The 21,911-nt window shown below is 43.2% G+C and overlaps 1 protein-coding gene and 1 non-coding gene across 4 annotated transcripts; both read right to left on the minus strand.

Annotated features, from left to right (window-relative positions):
- Positions 1-7,604: 7,604 nt before the first annotated feature.
- LOC123954815 lies at positions 7,605-7,768 on the minus strand. The gene has a single exon (XR_006821172.1). It is a non-coding gene; the product is annotated as a U1 spliceosomal RNA (small nuclear RNA).
- Positions 7,769-10,042: 2,274 nt separating this feature from the next.
- On the minus strand, positions 10,043-17,667 carry ADCYAP1 (adenylate cyclase activating polypeptide 1). Of its 3 annotated transcripts, none has more exons than XM_046025294.1 (5): positions 17,068-17,667; positions 16,623-16,733; positions 14,322-14,453; positions 13,773-13,871; positions 10,043-12,642 (listed from the first exon to the last, which is right to left on the minus strand). In XM_046025294.1, the coding sequence occupies exons 2-5, from the start codon at positions 16,730-16,732 to the stop codon at positions 12,453-12,455; spliced, it is 531 nt and encodes a 176-aa protein (XP_045881250.1). In that variant the 5' UTR covers position 16,733; positions 17,068-17,667; the 3' UTR covers positions 10,043-12,452. The 3 variants fall into 3 exon arrangements, with proteins under 3 accessions (XP_045881250.1, XP_045881251.1, XP_045881252.1); XM_046025295.1 differs by having other exon boundaries at positions 17,054-17,667; XM_046025296.1 differs by lacking the exon at positions 17,068-17,667 and having other exon boundaries at positions 16,623-16,785.
- Positions 17,668-21,911: the final 4,244 nt, after the last annotated feature.

Below are 21,911 nucleotides of genomic sequence, written 5' to 3' on the forward strand. Positions count from 1 at the left end.
CTCTACCTGGAGGAGCTGAGGACCTGTGGCAAATATTTACTCAGTCTCACAACATCCTTTTTAGAGTGGTATCTTACTACTCTACTGATGGAATGCAACCTTGTAGAGGCTTCTGAGGTAGCACCATGTGCCCCTTACTCTCACTCACAGAGCATACAGCATGGGGCCTGCACCATTTCACATTCCCCCAGAATGAGTCCAGTTCTCAGAAATGTTAGCTTGATACCTGCCTTGCCAGCTTAGTAGTGTAAGGTGGTCATTTCAATAGAGAGTAGACTGCAAAATCAGTAAAATTATTCTATCCTATTCATTTTAATACGTGAACTCTTGTCTATTTGCAAAAGAATGCAGTTATTTATTAGTGATATTTAGGCCAATTGAAGCACAATGAAGACAAGAGGTGTTTGCACTCCTCTGTTCACTACAACATTATTCAAAATAGCTAAGAGGTGGAAACAGCCTAAATGTCCAGTGATGGATAAACAAATAAAATGGGGTACACACATACACATTTGACTATTATTCAGTCATAAAAAAGGAAGGAAATCCTATCATATGCTACCGGTATGAACCTTGAGGACATTATACTAAACGAATAAGCCAGTCGAGGAAGGGTAAATAAATACTGCATGATTCCACTTATATGAGGTATCGAAAGTAGTCAGACTCACCAAATCAAAGAGTAGAATGGTGGTTACCCTGGGGCTGGTACAAGGGGCAAATGGGGAACTACTGTTCAATGGGTATAGTTTCAGACACGTAAAATGAAAAGGTTCTAGAGATCTGCTGTACAACTTTGTGTTTATAGTAAGCAATATTGTACTGTACACTTAAAATTTAAGACGGTAGATCCGATTTGTTTTTTACCACAATAAAAAAAAATGTAATCCCCTCTACTTCACTGTAAGTAACAAACTGAACTGACAATAAAATTATATGCATATCAAAATAACACACACACACACACAATAAGAATAGAGCATAAGAACGAATAAAGACAAGGTTCTGGAGTAGGCTCTAGAGATGCCTACTGTACTCAGTCTGCCTAGATCTAGAACCAGGGCCACCTTTATGACCTTACAACCTATACAGTCACATTGCACCCTGAGCTCAGAACAGACCTGTACTTAGTTTAATACTCTGCTGGTGGTGCCTAGAAATTCCTAATATTTTTTTTTAGAAAGGACTTTACATTTTCATTTTGTCTAGGCCCCACATATTGTGGAGCTGGTCCTGCTCAGAACTGCTTGTGTCTGTTCAGACTGGTTGTCTTCACATATTTCATTCCATGTGTCTGGAAAGTGATGATATCCAGTCATTATTGTATAATCTGTGCACTGGGTTATAAAATAAGAGTTATAAAATAAGAAAATAAAATAAAATAAGAGTTATAAAATAAGAAAATACATTAGGATATTAGACACAGGTAGCTTCCTTGCTAAAGGTAGTTTCTGTAAGCATTTAAGTAATTAAGCTGGGATATGGAGTAAAAGAGATTTGGAAATCTATGACTTTGATCTTCCCTCTGCCTGAAAATACCCACCCCTGAACAGGCCATTGACCAAAGCTACCCTCCCAGGCACATCCCCAGCAAACTGGAAGGCCTGGGAAATCATGCTCATCAAATCTCCTCCAGCCTGATATCTTCTGATATCCTTTGCTAAAAATGGATCCTTTCTCTTATAACAATAATGATAGAATATGGTAGGTGTCCAAGTGCTCATTTTCACCAATGCTCCAGCCCAGCTCTCTGAAGGATTTTCTTAGGGTTATCTAAAGGAACCAGAAGAATAGATATTTTCAGAGACTTGAGTTGAATATTCTTACAACAACTGGGTGATCAAGTTACCTACAGTTTTTAGATCATGTGAATGAAAAGCAAAACTAAGCCTAAAGTCTAAATGACTCTAGTCTACACAGAGATAATTTGTTAAGAATGACTACAAATTAGTTATCTCAAGGTATAATCAAACAAACCTTTACTTCATAAATTTGTTTATTTTTTCCATCCCATGGTAGGATGTCTGTTACAGTAATATCAGGGACATAAGCTATTCATTAAAATTAAACTGTTTTAAAAAATGAAAAATGCACTCTCTCCTATTACATCTCAAACAAAGATCCTAGTAAGAAAAGCAGGACTTCTCCCATTACCAGTAATAATAGAGAGAAACACATACTGATTAGATTTATGAGAATCTAGAAGCCTTGCTTTGGCAGTTTCAATATCCTTTTCACCTGCCTTTCTACCAGGATGTCTAGCAATCAGCAAATTGAACTAGTTCACATTTTTGTTTCTTCTCCTTCCCTCTAATTGAAGCACAATAAATAATCTCATGATCAGAGCACAGAATCTGCAAATGGGATCATCAGCTCCTTCCATAATTATAAAAGTTATATGAGCAAGATATGCCCCTTGCAAAATCACAATCCCAAGATAGCCTCCATCTAATTAATGCTAAAAGCATCATTTACTTCCCCAGCTCACTGTAGGACCAAGCATCTTGTTTCCACAGCCAAGAAAGTATATGACAGTAAAGAAGTCAGACTGCCTTCCTCTGATGACCCCTGTGTACGCTCAAAGTGGAATAACCAGAAGAGATCTTAGCAGGGGATCATCCAAGAACATCTGCATCTACAAGCAAGATGGAAAATTCCCAAACACTGAAGAAAGTCTTGTGTCTATTGTTTGAATGCTTTTTTTTTTTTTCCATTTCTCAACAAAGCTTAAATTTTAGAGACACACAAGTCAATGCCCAAAGTCAAATATCCTTGGGGCCTTTGAGCAACTACAAAGAACTGGGCTCTAATTTGGAAGCTTATGTTTTCTTAGAAAACAAATCCATATTCATTTAACCAATCTATACCTTTTAGTGAGCACCTACTATGTGCATGTTCTGTTACTGTTCCCATCTGTCACCTGAAAGCATTAGATGCTTTCACCTACTTGGATCAGAAAAGAAGAAAAGCAGAATTCCTGCAGAACTCATACAACCTCAGGACAGAGACACTTTGGGTATTCAAAGGAGTAAACTTTGACTCTTCTTTCAAAAGACATTTGTTGTTGCCCAAATCCTTCCTAATATCTAGCCAAAATCCTTCATGTTACAATTTATTTTTTCCTGTTGTCTATATGGACAATAATTGTTCACCAACTTCCACAGGATTAATTCCAAGTCAACAAATAGTGATTGAGTGCCCATTATGTTCCAGAAACTACAAGCCTTAAGGATTGAAGGTGAATAATTATGGTCCTTGGGTTCCCAACCTATCAGCAAAAGACATGTGTGCAACTAAATACTAAACAGTACTATGACAAGCTGCAGCAGAAAAACAGAGAAAGGAGAGGGTCTTTCCTTGAAAGATCAGTAGCATTTCACCATGAAAAAAAAAAAAAAGAATATAAGAGCATTCCAAAGAGAAAGAGTTATAAGTAGAAGGTGATAGATGAGAAGAGAAAGGTAGGTTGGGGTGCATTAAAGATAGTCCAAAAACTTTGGATTCCAACTAATAGGTTATAGGAAGTCATAGAAATTTTTCAAGCCAGCATAGGGAAGTAACATAACCAGGACTTGTTTTACATAGATCATTCTGGAGGCAGAGAAGAATGACTAGGAAGAGTAATTAGAGCCAAAGTGTTGGGAGGCTATTGCAAAAACAGCAAAAGATTGTGTGAATATGGAGCTCTGCAGAAAATAGGATTGGAAAATTCATAAGACTTAGAGGCCAATTAAATGAATGGAGTAAAGAGGAGGAAACAGAAGAATGCTCTGAGGTATTTAGATTCAGTAGCATGGTGGATAACGATGATGGAAAAAATGTGGGTAATGATTTTATTGGGAACATATTGAGTTTGAGGTACCCATTGGACAATCAATGAATGTCAGATGGACATCTGAATTCACTCACAAGAGCTGTGTAATTGAGAGTCATCAGACCATCACAGATGAGCTCATCCAAGGTAAAAATATATTTTACCTATATATATTTTACCTATAGAATAGTATAGGTAAAAAGGAAAAGTATAGGATAAAGGAGGAAGAACAGAACTTGAGGCCATCCATATTTAAGAAGGAAGAAGAGGCATTATGAAAAAATAAAAATAAAAGACCAGGACAAGGAGGAGAAAAGTATGGGGACAGGAAGGAAACCAGTAGATTCAAGTCAAGTGAAAAGAAATCTTCAGGAATGAAGGAGTTGCTACATAACACAGAATGGGGCTACAGAGTTATTGGTTTCAGAAAGTATGGAACAATTAAATACGAAGAAAATTCAGTAAAATTTTGGAGGACATACAGATGGCAAGAAATTGAGATAGAAACTTAAACTGAAAAAACATTTCAGTAAAGGGGGAAAAAATGAGATAGTTTTGTTTTTCTTTGTTTTTATTATGTGGGAGGCAAAGTTAACAATGGAGTTAGCAAGATGAACTGAGGATCTTGAAGAATAATAAGAACAAGTACAGGAAATAGAAAGTGATTAGAAGTGAATGCATTATAGATTCAACAGACATAGGTAATCATAAATTTATAAGCAGAGCTGGATCAAAACAGATTCAAGATTTTTCCAATAGTCCTCAGCAACCAGGAGGAAACACATGGTTGGGCTGATCCAAGTTTAAGTGTTAAGGTGAGTATGGAAGAAATGGTTAGAGAATGAAAGCATTTAGGGATCCAGGGAGGGTCATTAAACTGATCCAAGATGGATGAGGAAATAGTGAAGGGAGAAAGAGGCGGGTAGCCTATAAAACGAAGCATAGGATGTCAGAAAACTAGAGACTCTCTATTGAGTTTTGTCTTAAAAAAAAAAAAAAAAGGACTTTTTTAGAGCAGTTTTAGGTTTACAACAAAATTCAGAGGAATGCACAGAGATTTCCTATACATGCAAGCCTCTCCCATTATCAACATTACTCACTAGCATGGTGCGATTTTTACCAAGAATGGATCTACTTTGACACATCATAATCACCCAAAGCCCATAGTTTACCTTAAGGCAACTCTTCGTGTTGTACATTCTATAGGTTTAGACAAAAGTATAATGGTAAATCCATTATTATCCATATTATAATATAGAGGGTTTTTTTACTGCCCTAAAAATTCCCTGTGCGCTACCTGTTCAAATCTCCTGTCCCTACCCAACCCCATCCCCAACCCATCTGCCATCCCTGGCTACTACTGATTATTTTACTGTCTCCAAAGTTTTGCCTTTTTCAGAATGTCATGTAGTTGGAATTGTACAGTTTGAAGATTGGCTTCTTTCACATAGTAATATGCATTTAAGTTACTAGGGTTCACTTCTAGGTATTTTATAATTTTTAAATATTAAAACATTAAGGCACAATTTTAGTAGAAAATGTGAAGTCTTTGGAACCTTGAGGCACTGGAATTTGTAACCCTTCCTGTTGGCTGGAACCTCTGCTGGCCAGTTTTAATAACCTCTTCTGAGCTCTGAAGAAAAGATACTGAGCCACCTTGAGTTGGGTTTTCTATTACTTGGAACACAGTTCCTAGCCAAGATTACAAAAAATAAAACAAACAAACAAAAAACCCAGCTTAAGCAAGAAGGGGATTTATTGGCTTATATCACAAGAACAGTCCAGTAGTAGTTTCAGGCTTAAGTGTTGGTTTGATTCAAGAGCTCAGGGTCGCCTGGGTGGCTCAGTGGGTTAAAGCCTCTGCCTTCGGCTCAGGTCATGATTCCAGGGTCCTGGGATTGAGCCCTGCATCAGGTTCTCCACTCTGCAGGGAGCCTGCTTCCTCCTCTCTCTCTGCCTGCCTCTCTGCCTACTTGTGATCTCTGTCTGTCAAATAAATAAATAAATAATCTAAAAAAGAAAAAAAAAAGAGCTCAAAGATATTGTCAAGGACATGTTTCTTCTTTGTCTTTCCTGGTATCATCTCCACAATGAGGCTGGCTTCTTATGTGGTGTGTCACATTATATCCTACACCACCCAGAAGAAAAGTAAAACTTCTTTTCCCATAAGAAAAAATTCCACTAAAAATTCCAGGAAAAAAAAAGTTTTTCTCTAATGTCACTACCCTAAGATAGATCACATGTCAAGTCCTTCCATGTGGTCAGGAGTACAATTATCCTGAGTAGTTATATCTAGAAGTGGAATTAGCGTCCCATAAAAGCCAAGAGCGACATGTGGTCAATAGAGCAAAAATCAGGGTACTTAATAAGAGAAGGATAAATGTGCACAGATACATTTCATACTGTCTATTTTCTTTTAGGTTTATAGGTAATATTCATCCCTGAATTAGGATTCTGTAATGTCCAGCAAAATAGAGACAAGAAAATAAATTTAGACAAGATAATACCACCTACTGTAATGTTCCATTGTTGTTAGAAAATAGTTTTCATTATGTCCTCTTTCCCGTGTATGAACTCAGGTTCAAATCACATCTCTGTTGATGGGAGAAGTTTCTTTGGTAGCAGCAGCAAACTATTCTGTAAATTATCATTTTTAAGGGTAGTCCAATTTCCCATCTCTGTCCCAAGAAATCCCTTTTTTATTCTAGGAAAAGGTATTACTGTCTTGAGGCATAAATTCTTTTTAGTATGAAAATACAATCCTCCTTTTCTTTATCAGAATGACAGAAATAAATGCCTAGAGCTTGAGCCTACTGCAGACTTTTGCCTGTAAGTGCATTTAAATTTATTTTATCTTATGGCAGGAACACATCTAATTTGGCATTCTTTTCTACATAGTTTTTCCTGGAGGGAGATCTAGTTTGATTTATGATGAACCCTTAATTAGTAAGTTAATTTCACTTCCTATATAAACTTTGTAGCTGCCCTATTAGAGTAAGGGGGAGATGCCATGGTGAATTCTGTAAGTCCTCTGGTTATTTCAGTCACTCAAGGAGATATTTACTATGTTCCCAAAATTATGTTGGTATTAAAGTGCAGTGCACTAGCCATGACCTCCAGAAGTTCATCTAGCTAGGAAGACAGTCACGAGCTTATAAAACAATTAAAATAAACCAATCAGAGAAAGGCAATTATCATATGATCTCACTGATACGAGGAATTTGAGAAACAAGACAGAGGATCATAGGGGAAGCGAGGGGAAAAATGAGACAAGATGAAACCAGAGAGGGAAACAAACCATGAGAGACTTAATCTCAGGAAACAAACTGAGGATTGCTGGAGGGGAGAGGGGTGGGAGGGATAAGGTGGCTGGGCAGTGGAGATTGGGAAGAGTCTGTGCTATGGTGAGTGCTGTGAATTGTGTAAGACTGATGAATCACAGACCTGCATCCCTGAAATAAATTATACATTATATGTTAATAAAAGAAAGAGAGAGGAAGGCAGGCAGGCAGACCAGTGCAAAATTAGAGATCAGAAGTAGTACTACAGAGTACTACAGTACTACTACAGATCCTGTAAGGGTCATAGGAGACAGGGCAAGGGTGAACGTGGGAGAAATGAAGCTATGGTCACTTGAGGCTGAGGAAGAGCCCTAGAAAAAGAGGACTTGAGTTGGAGCTTACAGAATATTTAGATGGGGTAGATAGAGAAAAGACATTGGGGCACAGAGGGATGGTTGGAAGATGAAAAGGAGCTTTAGCTTTTTATTTTTATTTATTTTTTTTTTTTCCAGGGGAAAGCGCGAACGCAGTCCCCCACTACCACAAATTATGCAGTCGAGTTTCCCACATTTGGGGAAATCCCAGGGGTCAGCACATACGGAGTGCAATGAATGAGCCTCGCCCTGGGAAAACCACCTTCGTGATCATGGTATCTCCCCTGCCAGGTAAGTATTGAAAAGGAGCTTTAGCTTTTTAAAGACAGATACGAATCCATCCTTCAAAAGAGGAAGGATTGAGTTGGGGAACAGTGGGAATGACTACACTGAACTGACCAGCAACAAAGCAATGGGCAGTGGCAAGAGCAGCAGGCACCTTCCTTCATCAAAAAGCATTGCAATGAAAGACAAGAGTTCAGACTTGATCTTGGTTCCCAATCTTGTAACCATGTGAACAGCAAGGTTGAATCTGAGGTCATAGCAGGGCATCCAATGGAAATCCTCTTGTAAACAGTTGTGGGGGTACATTCAAGCCAAATCTGGATATGATGTAATCCAAAGTTGACTTCTGGATCTGCAGAATTACTGCCAGCTGGCTGCATGGTTTCTCTCAGTAATTTCATTCATCTCTCAGTCATGTGATTGGATTTTTTGGACTCTAATTATAGGATCACTCTCCTTCCAGAAGCCCTTTTGATAGAGATGTCCAACCAGAATATATAAGTAAAATAATGCTAACTATGACCTTACTGACCTACAGAAAATACAGCAATTTTTTGAAGAACCTAATATCCATCCTGGGAGAATACAGCTTATTGATCTATTACTGTGTATAGGTAGCATGACTTGTTGCTTATTTAACATGAAAAAAAAAATCCACCCTGTCCCAGCACACATACGTTCATACACATATCACCAAATTCTAAATCTAGGTGGTCTCAAACTTAGGGCCCATTAATCTAAGGTTTTTACTTAAGACACAGATTCACTTGTACTGGTGGAGGCCTGCAATTACATTATTAATAATGATCTTGTAGCAGAAGATTATTCTTTGGAAAAATACTACCTTAACTCCCAGATGTTAGTTAAACTCTCTTAACCCATGTGCCTGGTTTTAGGTGTTCCATAAATATTTACTGTATTGAATCAATGTATTCACAGCCCTAAAAGCAACAAAACACAATTCTTGGCTACCTAAATATATCAAGCCTTCCAAGGGAAAACTATCATTTGATTGATCCCATAAGAGAATATAGCAAGATGCTATATACATGAACTTCACTTGAAGTCAGCCAATCTGGAGTTTATCGCTACTTTCTTGACAAGTCGTTAGCCCCCAACCAAATAAATTATTTTTCTTCATTCTTCCATTTACCACACCAGCAGCTCAGTGGGCAACTGAAGATGAAGTAAAAATGTATTCAATAAAATTTAATGTAAATATGAATTGTACTGTATTTATTTTTTTAAATTGACTACAAATGAGATCTCTAGATCATAAGCTCCTCTCTACATGATTCTGGGCCTTAAATACTGAGCCAAGTTCTGAAGATAGTTTTTGAATCCTTGCTGATCTTTGTTCATTCTTTAATATTACTGTGATATAGTTATTGATTAATTGAATGCATTAATTTTTAAGATGAAACTCTGGCAATTTAAATTAAATGGTATTTGACTTATTATAAATGATTTTTAATACATTTTTTTAAGCTCAGAAATCGTCAAAGTCTCCAAAATAAACACAACTGAGAAATTCATGGGAATTTCATATGAAGGCTTTGCTTTAAAGTTAGGTAATATAAACTAATAAAACAAAGAATCCACAAATGACTGTTCACATTTTGTCCTTTCAAAATATATTTTTAAAGGTATTTAATTAACTCTTTGCTTGCTCATGTTCTTTTTCCTTCCACCCAAAGCACATTAATCAAAAATAGTTGTTTGTAGATCTCTCAACATATTTTAAAACCTCCAAAACTGATTATTTAAGTCATTTTTATGCAGAATTTTATCGAGAACAATTAAGTCTGAAGAGTTACTTGTAAAAGAACATGTTATATTGCTATTTTAGTAGCATAACTGATACCCAGGTGTTATTTCCCCAGTGGACAGTAACTTTCTGATTACTGGGTACAATGTATATATACACTAAGGGATGGAAATTTATCTAAATGGTGCATCCTAGAAGTGTTCCAACACCCATGCCTATTTATGAATTTACTATCTTCTTAGGCATCTCCATCTGAGTAGCTACTTTAAATTTTTAGTTGAATTCAGTTAACACAGCAAGCAGATATTAAAGTACAGTTTATGAAAATACATGGAAGCTTATATATTCCCGACATGAAAGATCTTATGATTGCTAAAGAAAATATAATCCTTTAAGAGATTTTAGTTATTTCCTAGATGTCTTTTTTCTCCAAACATTAGACGAAGTTACATTGTTTACAAAAATTTATTCATACAAATTTTACACACTTTATATAACAGTTATCAAAGTCCTAGTTATAGATATCATGTGTGTAATAATACTTGGTTAAGATGTTTTTTATAATCAGTTGCACACAAAATAAGAGCTCCAAGACTAACACCTACCTAAATTATCACTATATCATAAATCTGCTCCAGGTTAGTAAGGCTCTTGGCATTTCTAAAAAGTATACAAAAGATAAACTGGGTGATCACTGTAAATGCTTGCAACTAGCCACAAGAACACTAAATTAGACTTCATAAATAAAAGGTTAACTAGAGCCCTATTTCACCACTAACAGCTGACACAAATACAGAAAACTCTGCCCATTATCCAAGAAACAAATAATTAAGACTAAAATGCAAGCCGATGTGTTGCAGCATTGTAGGGCCACTAAATAGCCATCTGTGATTCGTGGCGATTTAAAAGGCGAAGAAAGGCACTGAAGCTGCAAACTGCATCCCGTGTCACATTGCCCGAGGAGACTCCAGAATTAAAGAAAGATTGATCCCATACACAGGACTCAGGCATAGATCGAATGCCTCTGTGCTTTCACTGTTTGCAATGTGATCTCCTGGCAGCTTCCATCCCGCCTGGGAATGCAAATCCAATTCTGTTTTCTTTGATTTATGACTTCATACCGAATCAAATCCGTAAAGGAAAAGGAAAGGTCCTTTAAACTTTACAAGCTAATGTTTAATCTTTTCTTGTTCTCTTTTTCTTTTTCTCCAAAAGAATCTGTGCCTGAATTTGGGGAGTTTGGCTGGTTTGCCTGTTGTAGCTTGATCTGGTTGCTGGGTGAAGGTTCTTTTGTTTATAGAGATTACTCACATGTTCAAGGAATTGATAAGAAACAGACAGACATGCTTTCTGTAGCCAAGAAAGGATACAAGGGGGAGGTTCTCAGGGTCTGTTGGAGCTTACCTCACTCTTGACCACAAATATAAGATAGTACTCATACATATGAAGATGAGGTTTAAATGATTTATCAGTAAAACTGAGCAACATGTGAACACTACACATTCTAATATGACAAAGGTTGGTTTTATGAAATAAATTTTACTAAGCAATAAGCCATAATGTAGAAAAATACATTTTACCTACAAACTCAATAAACAAGAAACAAAGAGTTCATATTTAGAGCATAATTACTTCGTGGTAACTACACAGGGGTTCCTAAACTTTACAATAGGTACTTGCATCAAACAACAAAAAAACTAAGAAGCATTCACAAGTTTAAGAGAAATGAGTGAAAAATGTCAACGGTACTTCAACAGTGCAAGAGGGTGGGAAAGAGTCTTCAGAAAATCACAAAAGAAAAGTGTGACTCCTACAGAGCTGGGTTCAAAGGGGAGCATCCTGGTCATTTCACAAGATGAGAAGTATTGACAGCACTGGAGAAAAACACATTGTACTTTGCATCCATTTCCAATATCCAGCGCCCAAAGTCAGTCAGGCAGGGGACCTACGCTGGGACTCAGCTTACCCTCAGCGTCCCAGGCCTGGGGCAGCTCCAAACCAGTCCCTCTCCAGGGTCCTCTTCTGACTGCCTTATGCTCTGCCTCTTCCAATATACCTACATTTCCTTCACTCTGTTCCATTTGCCCTAACCTTGGGATATCGAGTTTCCTGGAAGTACAGAGAAGGGAGATTTTTCTACCAAGTCCCCCTTTTCTGTACAACCCACCAACACTTCCCCCAGGGAGTGGTGTGAATTCTGGGGAGAAGCACAATTTGGATTGAGCTGTTGTTTTTATCAGGAGAATTTTCTTCTGGGCTGAGAGTCTGAAGAGAGACAAGTACACATAAAAGTAGAATCAAAGAAAGCAGAAGTACTGGAATTGCCACCCAGCGAGGGGACAAAAGGGGACAGTCCTAGTTGAGTTCAGCTGGGACTGTAGCAGCCTGCCCCAGAGACTCTCTAGGAAAGAATACCCTTCAGCAATTCTCCCAAATCATTACCTCCAAATCTCCCTGGAGCAGGGCATCATTATGTACAGTAGCAAATGGTCAGTATTAATATCTTCAGGCCTGTCGTGGATAAAAATACTATCCTTTTAATTCCATTTTACAAAAATAGGAGTAATATTCAAAACAATGATTGTCTATTTTTCTACTTATTTTATATAAAAACATAAACAGCTCAGGCAAATTTTCAATCCTTGTGCACACTCTGTATGAACTGCTGTCTTTTATACCTATATATATTCGTAATATATATATTTGTAATATATATATTAATAATTGGTCCACAAAGTATATCTGTGCATTCTCTAGTGCTTTGTAAAAAGAAAAAACAATATTATTATCAAAATATTCATTTAATGGCTTTACTTCATACATAAATACATGTTTGGATAGAACACATGAGCGATGACTGTTCAGTCAGTTGGGAAAGTGACTTTTCATTGTGTCAGGATTGTATACACAAGGTAGCTGATAACTCATCGCTACAAATACGCTATTCGGCGTCCTTTGTTTTTAACCCTTTGTTTATACCTTTTCCCTAGGACAGCCGCCAAGTATTTCTTGACAGCCATTTGTTTCCGGTAGCGACTGTAGCTGTCGGTGAAGATTCCGTCTGAGTGGCGCTTGGAGAGAGGCTCCGAGTCGTCCTCTGCGCCGCCGCCTAGGTTCCCACTGCAAGGAAAGGGGTCGGGAAGAGGGTGGCGGGGCGGAGACACAGATTCAATAGCTGCGGGGAGCAGGTGGGCCCCACCCCACGCGGGAGCCTTCAGGGAAGGCACAGCTCTCATTGCCCACCGCGCCGCCTTCCTCTGCCAGTAAGCAGCTGGAGGGGAGGGTGTGATAGAAACCCCTCATCCCGCCCTCCCCACCGAGGCTTTCCTGGCACTAAATCCTTACAGAAGGGACCCGGGATGAGGTCCGGGCCAAGGGCAGGCGTGCTTCACGCCTAACCTCTCTCCAGATGCTGCTCTTTGAGATTTGACCATCAGCGCTTTTGCGCTAAATTGTCCTGTTTCTCTCATCCCTCCGACCCCCACCCCCCGCCAGAGAAAATAACCAAAAAGCCCCAAGAGCCACGTTGGCTGCTGCCTGGGAGTTTTAACATCGATCCTGCATCCCTAGTCAGACATGGGCACTCCTCCCTTCCGCACGCTAAGTTGAAAAACGTGATGATAATAATATAAGTCGACAGGCTGTAGGCAATATTTTTCATCACATGAATTATTCATTGCGAAAACTGTAATCTGTTTCCCCATGGGCTTTATTAAAATGTTGCCTTCTGCTGAGAGATGCTCCACGCAAGCCCTGTGCTCTGGGTTTGTCTGGCACGCGCAAGAACTGTTTGTTTCCCCGACCAAATTTGAGGATTTGTTGGTTTCGATATGAATTTACGGTAAAAGAACTGCTTTTTTGTTTAAGTCACCCTTAGAAATTATAGCAAATCGTCCCGCGAAGCTCGAAGGTTTTCAATCACTCGGGGCGGACGGAGGTGGGGGGGAGGGAAGGAAGCTATTTGGTTTTTCTTCGTTTTTAAATTCAAAGCGAATCAAACTCCCCAGTTTCTCTGCCTTCTCCTTGCCTTTTGCCGCTCAAAACTGTCTGGCCAAACTTAGGTGCTCCACCAGAACCTCCGCCAGGGACCGCCGGCGGGCCCCGAAGACCCTGCAGCGCAGACGCACCCTCGGGCCCACGCGCACGCACGGACGCAGAAGCGGCACCGCCCACCCCGCGCGCGCTCGCACGGACACCCACCCCGGAGCGCGCGCTGTCCTGCGGCGCTTAACTCTTTCGCAAACTCTTACCCCAGGCCCTTGGCCATGAGTGTCTGCAGGTATTTCCTGGCGGACAGCTGGTCCAGTACTTTGCGGTAGGCCTTGTTAAGGATCCCTTGGGCGACATCTCTAACGGGGAGGCAAAGTGAGCGCCCAGGGTCACTGACGGTCCCCAAGAGGCAGCCCCAGGTCCCCAGCTAGGCACGCACGCGCCTCGGCCCTCCGGAAGGCTGACGGGACAGGCCCCGGAGGCACAGAACTTGCGGATTACTCTTTTGGGATGTTCCCGCGACTGACTGCTAGGAACGGGAGTCCCTGCTGCCCTCCAGGGATGCCAGGCATGGAGTCTGGATGGGGCCCGCACTCCCGGCCACTCCTTGGGCAACAGATCTTTAGGTCCCACGCGACCTTCATGGCCACACAGACCGGCCTGCTACTAACTTTTTGTCGCTCTCACGGGTATCAGCCAGAGAGAGGAGAGGCTTGAGGGTTTTTATGAAAACAGCCTATTCGGTGGGCCACCATCCTTCTCCTCCCGCCACCTCAGTCCCGGGCCGTAGCGGAATCCGCGCGCTGTACCTCTTCTCCGCCGGGTAGTAGAGCGCGTAGGCGTCGCGCAGCGCGGAGGCGGGGCTTCCGAGGCCTGGAGGGTCGGAGTCGTAGAAGTCCTGCAGCGGGTTTCCGTCCTCGTCGTACACCTCGTCCTCCGGCCTGCCAGGGTAGCCCGGAGGCAGAAGGAGTGGTCAGTACAGGTCTCTCCCCGGGTCTGCCAGGACCCCGAGAAAGGGGCTCGCACTGATTTTCCTTCTTTCTAAAGATCCCCCCACGGAGAATTGCCACTTCTTCCAGCATGGGGGAGGGGGTAGAGGTAATGCTAAACAAAGTACACCCAAGAGAAATTCCCTATCCCTCCAAATTGCTCTCCGACCGGTCCTCTCGCGGATAAAGGATCAGCCTTGCCCAGACGTCTGTGCCGATCCCCTACACCTGGCCACAGAAAAGGATCATACCTCCCCCACCCTCCACGGGCCTGGCTCCTGAGCCACCCTAAACAAGCAGCCACGGGCGGGGACGAGAAAGGTCTTCAGAGACAAGACTCTGGCCAACGCGAAGACCCGATAGGGGAGGCCCAGAGCGAAACAGAAGGAGGGTAGATGGGTGGGGTGTGCTGCGGCCGACTCCGCCAGCCACCCCCACCCAGCCTCTGAGCCCAGGGGAGCCCTTCCCCGCGCAGATGTAGGTCACGGAGAACCTCCGACTTCTATTTTGGGCGGGAGAGGATCTGGCAGGAACATGAATAATAGATGCCCCTAAACTTAGCCTGTTTGGCCGTGGCTCATTCTGTGGCATGTCCGCGCACTCTGGTGCTCCTCGCCCAAGGAATGTGCCAGGCACTCGGGTCTTTGAAAATTGCTGGGAGTGAAATAGGGCTTTTAGGTCCGCTAAAAAAAAAAGTAGTTCGCGCTAATCTGTTAGGGATGTTGGGTCGGCGGAAAGGGAAAGGGTCAGCAGGGGACCGAGAGCCAACAGGAGCACCGCGGTCTTGAAGTCGCCCTTGCCTAGTGCCTCTCCTTGATACCGGACGGGGAGAGATGAGCTAGAACGCAAAACCATCTCGCTTTGGGCCGCTGGAGAGACTCGGAAGGCGGCCAGGGCAAGTAGCGCTCTCTAGTAGGGTTTAGAGTCGTACTTCTTTATTCTGCTCGCCTTTCCCCAATTCGTGGAGAGGTAAAGATAAGGCAAGCACATCCCTCCGTCCGCCCCCCACCCAGCCCTTCCTAGGCGGCGCGCCTCCTCTATAGCCCAGCTTCCCAGAGTCCCCGGGTCTTTCCGGCCACTTTCATCCTGCCCCGTGCCCAGATGCTGGAATCCTAATACTGAAGTCAGAACCCATCTCTCCGGCCAAATTAATGGTCATTGGCCGCTAACGGCGACCTTTCTTGGGCGCGGCTTGGAGAAGCAGCTTAGCCGGCAGAAGGCGCGCTCCTAGCTGCTGCTGGGAGCCGGGAGCACAGCGAAGCGCGGGAGCTGCCCTGCAAAGGGAGCTTCCACTCTCCGGCGACAGCCCCGGGACTTTGGGGTTGCCTAAGGAACCTGGCAGTGCCAACCGATTGAAATCGGGGGTTAAGAAAAAAGCCAGGATTACTCCAGCCTCGGGCTGGCAAGGTTGTCCTGGTCCTGCCTGCCTGCCGGCTTTCTCTCCCTCCTTCCTTTCATCCGTTTCCCCCGCTTCCTTTCAGACTCATTCTTGTCCTTCCTTCTCTCAAAACGCTTTTCCTCAACCATACCCGGCCAACACTCCCCCTTCCCAAGACAGTTTGAGACTCAAATTGCAGTTGGAAAACGTATCACTTGAGAGAAAGCTCTTCCAGGGGAAAGAATTCGAATTGAAGTGAAAGGGAGATCAGAGGAGAGAGAGGGAGACCCCGCCCCGATAGTCCAGAACAAGCTGTAACAAAGCGAAGTCCACGGGAGCTTCACGCTCAACCCTCCAACCTGGCTGCGGGCACCAGAGAAGTAGTTCTCCTAACTCAAGCTAAGAATAGGGAAAAGAAGTCAATCTCCGGGCCGGGCCCTGCCCCCTACCGCGGGCGGGGCTGGGGGAAGGGAGGTTTCTCTAGCCGGGTGAAGCTCCCTTGCTCTACCCCGGGTCCTAGGCTGCTGCGGGCTGGGGGAGGGGCGCTGAGCCGCAGTGGAGCCTGCCCGGACCTTGCACTGAGCCGGGGCCAAGGACCCGAGGCCGGACCTAGGCTGACAGCGGCGTACTGGGAGCCAGTGGGGAGACGATCGTAGCCGGGACCGCGGAACTGCAGCAGGACAACCACGAAGAAGTGTTAGGGGAAGCCAAGCCTCAGCTCAGCGCAGGCGGCCAGCACCTACCTGATTCCAGGGAACCGGAGTCCTGCGGCGGCAGGTGAGCAGTAGACACTGCTGTGCATTATTATCCCGTAGACCAGGAGGGCCAGCCTCGCTCCGCTACACATGGCCATTCTGCGCAGAAGGGGAAAGAGGGCACACAGCTGTCAGAACGCCCCTGGCCTTTCACCCGCCAACCCCAAGAAACTCCCCGAACTAGGGAAGGGACAGAGCAAAGCACCGGCTCCCAGTGTTGAAAACCGCTGAATGACAGCCCGTGCGCGCCCTGCCACTTCCCTCTCGCTATAGTTAGAAAAACATATATATGTATATACATAGTGCCCGCTTAACTCGCCAAACCTGGTGCGAAGGAAAGCTAACTCGTACCCTGATGCTGGTGAAAGAATCAGCAGTCAAAGGAGTCGTTTGATTTGGTAAGATATTTTTACCCTTACCATTCAACTCTTACCACTGCTAGGAGAGGGGTTGTTGCCAAGTAGGACGGCGGGCAAAGGGCTCCTCCAAGTTTCTGCGCTGGAGTCACAACCCAAGAGGCATCACCGTCTGGCGTTAGTGTCTGAGAAGCCGCAGGAAAAAGCAGGAGCAGCAGGAGGAGCTGGAGGACTTGTTTGCTGAGGCCAGTATTCTGTTCAAAAGTTTGCAGAGGCACGGAACTAGGAGGAAGCGTGACACCGAGGCAAGGGGGCGAGGAGAGAGATGGGGAAGTAAGAAAGAGGAGGCGAGGAGCTAAAGTGGGGGTTGGAGACAAAGGGGCCTAAGTCCACCGGGAGAAAGAACTAAGTGATTAAGGAAAAAAGGTAAAGTCAAAGAAGTAGAGGAAGGAAGAGGGAGGGCCCCCAGCTAGGCAGGCTTCTATTGCAACCGCCTGGTCAGGCAGTTGTGCAAGTCGGCAGCGCCTTCTCTGCTCTGAGGTCCCCCTGGCTGCGTCTGAAGCTGCGGCTTCTGCTGCTGGTGCTGCCGGCGGTTAAGAGGTGACGGGCCCTCTGCTCCTATTTATTTGTGCAGTTAGCAGAAATCTATCTGAACGTGGTTTTAGAAGAGCCTTCCTTATCAACATCTGTCTGCCTATGGCCTTTAAGTACAGAATATTTTGTTGCACTGTTGCGCTCCGATTTTTATTCATGGAATGACTTCCTTTTTTTTTTTTTTTTTCAGTCACGTAATGATCGGGTATCAGAAAAAGACGTCAGCATCCTAGTCCCTCAAGGAACATATTAACTATTCTGTGCTGTCCTCTTGGATGATAAGATCCGGAGTCATCGACTTCTCATAAACACCTTTCACTCATACAATCCAATTTTTAAGAAGTGCAATTATTTTGATGGTTTTCAATTTTAGCCATTTCTCAAGGATGGGTAAAGAACTCATAGAATCTAGAGGATGGTGAAAGTTATGTTTTTAATTATGTCCATACAATTTCTCTTTACTTTTCATCAAGCCCCAGCAATCAGAGCTCTGGTCTCTGGAATTAAGCACCATCAACCTCTCCTATTAATAAATTTAATTTAGATCTCCTAATTTCTTGCGTATGTTCTTTTAGATAGACAATTAAATGTGGAAGTCGTTTTGTTTTTAAAGGGAAGTCTTGGAGGATTTTCAGTAAATCGCTAATGAGTCTGGCTGTCTTTGACAGTCTGGCTATGAGTAGATTGATTAGAGTTAAAGCGGCATCCGGTCGGTGGCCTGCGGAGCTGTCCAAGCTCTGAGTGCTGAACTCTGGTCGCAGATGCTACAAACATTGAAAATTGCCATTGGTTTAATTTTTCACCAGAGCCTCTAAATCTGAAGATTTGGCACTGATACTATTAATGTAACAATTCACTGTCCAAGTTTCCCCACTGTTCAGATAAGTTCCCCCTTGGCATTATCCATGAATGCCCTTAATGCTGAGAACAGTCAGACCCTGCCTACATTTGAGTAAAGAGCTTTCTGTTTCCTGTCAGTCCTGGTTTGTAGATCTCTAGGTGGCCTATTTGAACACCTTCACGCTTTCTTGGCTTTTACTGATTTCAAAGATGGAAACTGTGAAATTGTATTTTCCACAGAAATTGAAATTTTAAGAATTTGAGAGTGAGAAATGCATTGTTCTCCTTTATTTACAACTTGGGTTCTGTTTGGAGAAGTACAGACAGATTGGGAAAGCGTGAGGATTCCCAGTACAAGTTTACTTGCTGAGGGTTTCTAACGGGAATCCCTCCATTGGGAACCGTTAATTTTTTTTTAGCTGAAAATGACGTGGGAAGAGGAAAGCAATAAGAGAAGACTACAGCCACCCGGAGGCTTTCAAGCCCCTGGGCAATTTAGAAGATTTCTAAATTTCTACTCCAGTAAGAGAAAATCCAGCCTATTTCTTTTTATTGCTCAAAGGAAATAGAACCATCAATAACCATTAGTGTGCATTTTAATTATTTGGGTCTTAAACAAAACTTAGAGGAAATGGCAACTTAGTGGGAATATTTCCTATTATAATTTGGAGCTAACTTTTAAACAAGCTATATTAGTTTTGGATGCTTTTTCTAAGACAAAATTATGTTTCTCATTCAAAATTTCCTTCCTACTTTCTTATTTAAGATCTAATATTCCCTTCTAGAAGACAAAGTTTTGCTCATTCCTTGTCATGAATGAGCAGAAGCTACTCGCTTCATTTTAGCTTTTTCCTGGGGATACTCCAGATTGCCTGCCTGCAATAAAGCTATGAACCACAACTACGTGGGGATGTATCTCTTTGTCTCCAGTGCATATGTTCACCTTTTTATGTTGTAATGTTTACATGCATATGTTCCGTGCTCAGCTCTGCCTCTGGAGTAAATTCGCACACAAAGAGCCCTCGGTGAACACGACCAACGGATAATCAAGCAGGGACTTCTTTCTTATTAAGCACCCAAAGCTATTACCGACTGTGACTTTTCTGTCTTCCTCCTTGCTTCACGTCAAAGGTGAATCCGATTAAAATCCTTACTTCTCCCTCCCACGCGAATTCCGAAATGAGTTCAATCTGTAGAAATATTTGAAAATTTCCAGGACTCCCTGCACAAATTCACTACTCAACTTTAGTAAAGGGAGCCACCATGTGGGGAGAATGTTGACTTCACGGCCTATCAGAAGGAAAACCGCAAACACCATTAACTTCGTGGGGCGGGTGACGGACTACTGGCTCCATGGCCCGCGAGAATCTTAACTGCGCCCTGGTTTACAAGGGCTGTGCCACTTCCACTCTGCTCAGCTTAGGTACGCTCAGAACTCGGTGCCCAGCACTCTGCAATTGATGGCCTTGAGGCCTGAACCCATTCGTGAAAGTGAAAGACTAAGCAAAGAAATCATTTTGAGATTCTTGATCACTGACCCCCAGAAAATCAAGCTTCCAAGACCCACCCGTTGCTCGGCACACTCAAAAGACCCGCCCAGCCCGGACCCACAGCTGCCTGGGGGAATCGAGCCCGGAACAGGGCTGTCCCACAGATCTTTGGGGGCCACTGATGGTCTCTGATTAGGAGAATTTGGCGTCCTTCCCAGCAAGGAAGCTTTCCTTTTCTCAAAAGTTCTGGCCTGGGCCCTTGAGCCCGGGGATACGGGGAAGGTTGCGGAAGGGGAGAAACTAGAAGTTCAGAACGGGACTCCAAAACTGCGAAAGTCTGTGGTTGCATCCCCACGTCGCCAAATCCTCGCTCATGAGCCAGGCTCCTCCTGCTTTCTATTGGATGGAGGCAAATACCGGGCAACCGATGTCTCAAAGACCAAAACTACCCCCCAAGTCCTCCCTGAGAATAGTAATTTGCTGTTCAAGTCGAGGAATATTCTAACTCAGAGAATTGACTAACGCTGCTGGGGGCGGGGGTGGGGGGCGGGGGTGGGGGGCTTTGTGTCTCAGGAGCGGCGAAAAAGAGAGGTGCATCAGGTACAAATGCGAAGCTGGAAAGGCCCAGAGCCGCCCCGACAAGCCCTGACGAGGCGTCCTGGCCGAGACCACTTAGGAAACCGTGGCTGGTACGGACTAGTTCATTGCAAATGCAGACATCGATCCGGCTTAAAGCGAGGCCTGGGGCCTGCGCGGATTGTGCAACGACCCTCACCTCAAGCATCCTTTCTGGGAGAAGGGGAGAGAGGAGGGAGGGACAGAGGAGAATCGGGACAGGACAGGGCACGACAAGGAGGAGAGCCTTCCAATTTTACCCTGCTCGCACCCTGTTTCTCTCCTAAAGATTTTTACTTCTTCCTAAGGCGACTGGGGTTAAGAGGGAGAGAGAAATCTTCAGGTATCCTGTATATAACTGAAAACGACAAGGGAGAAAAGGGAAGGAAAGAAGAAGAGACCCAGAAGTTAGAGTTGCCTTCCAGTTAACAGATAACACAAAGGAATGTCAAGCACGACCCCACCCTGTCCCCACAACGTTCACCAGAGGTAGTAGAATTCCCAGGCAGCAACGTTTCTTCCCAGGCTGTGGAAGCAAAGACTGGCATAGACTAGACTAGACTGCAATCACATCTCCTTAGAAAAGCAATTGCAACCATGGAATTCTTCCCAGGGGTAGGTTTCTCCTGTGTCCTCTGAGAACAGGAGGGACAGAAGGCATCACTTGGGGCTATGCCTCCATCTACCTAGCACAGGCTATTTGAAAATATTTGTCGAAAATGAACAAAGACCCTGAACTTCAATCCGCTAATATATTAACTAATATATATGCTTAAGCATAATAATGTGTGTTTTGTCCTGTTTGTCCCTAAGATATGAAAACATAGCTTTGGGTCTTGAAATGGTGAATCCTAGCTACAAGTTAAACTAATAACTTGCCTGAATTGTTTTTTCTGGTCACTCGACACATCTGTCTTTGCTGAAGTTTCAATCCTTGAAACCTCGGTGAATACTCAAAGAATATTTTAGCCCCTGAAAAGGTGAGTTTTTGTATCCAAACAAGAGGGCTATGTCTAGTATATTTACTGAGCGTTTGAATTTGCAGATGATTTCACAACATTAGCAAATACCTTGCATAGCCAAGACTCCTTACCCTAGGAATGGAGTCTTCCTCTTATGACTACGTAACCCTCCCCCATTGCCTCGTACCCCCACCATCCCCATCACCTACCCTCACTGATTTTTTTTTAATCATACGAAAGGACATGTTTGCACACAGCATCTTCATTAATTCCTAGTACAAATAATAGTAAATCTTATTGGAAAAGTCTTATATTCTCATTCTACTCATTTCTAGCCACTACTTAGCCTAAGAACCAGCCTATCGGAAACCCATTTAGTGAAGTTTGATGCAAAATGTCATTCCCTCATATCAGTGACCA

The sequence above is a fragment of the Meles meles genome, chromosome 12 (assembly GCF_922984935.1).
Source record: "Meles meles chromosome 12, mMelMel3.1 paternal haplotype, whole genome shotgun sequence".
Classification (NCBI taxonomy): domain Eukaryota; kingdom Metazoa; phylum Chordata; class Mammalia; order Carnivora; family Mustelidae; genus Meles; species Meles meles.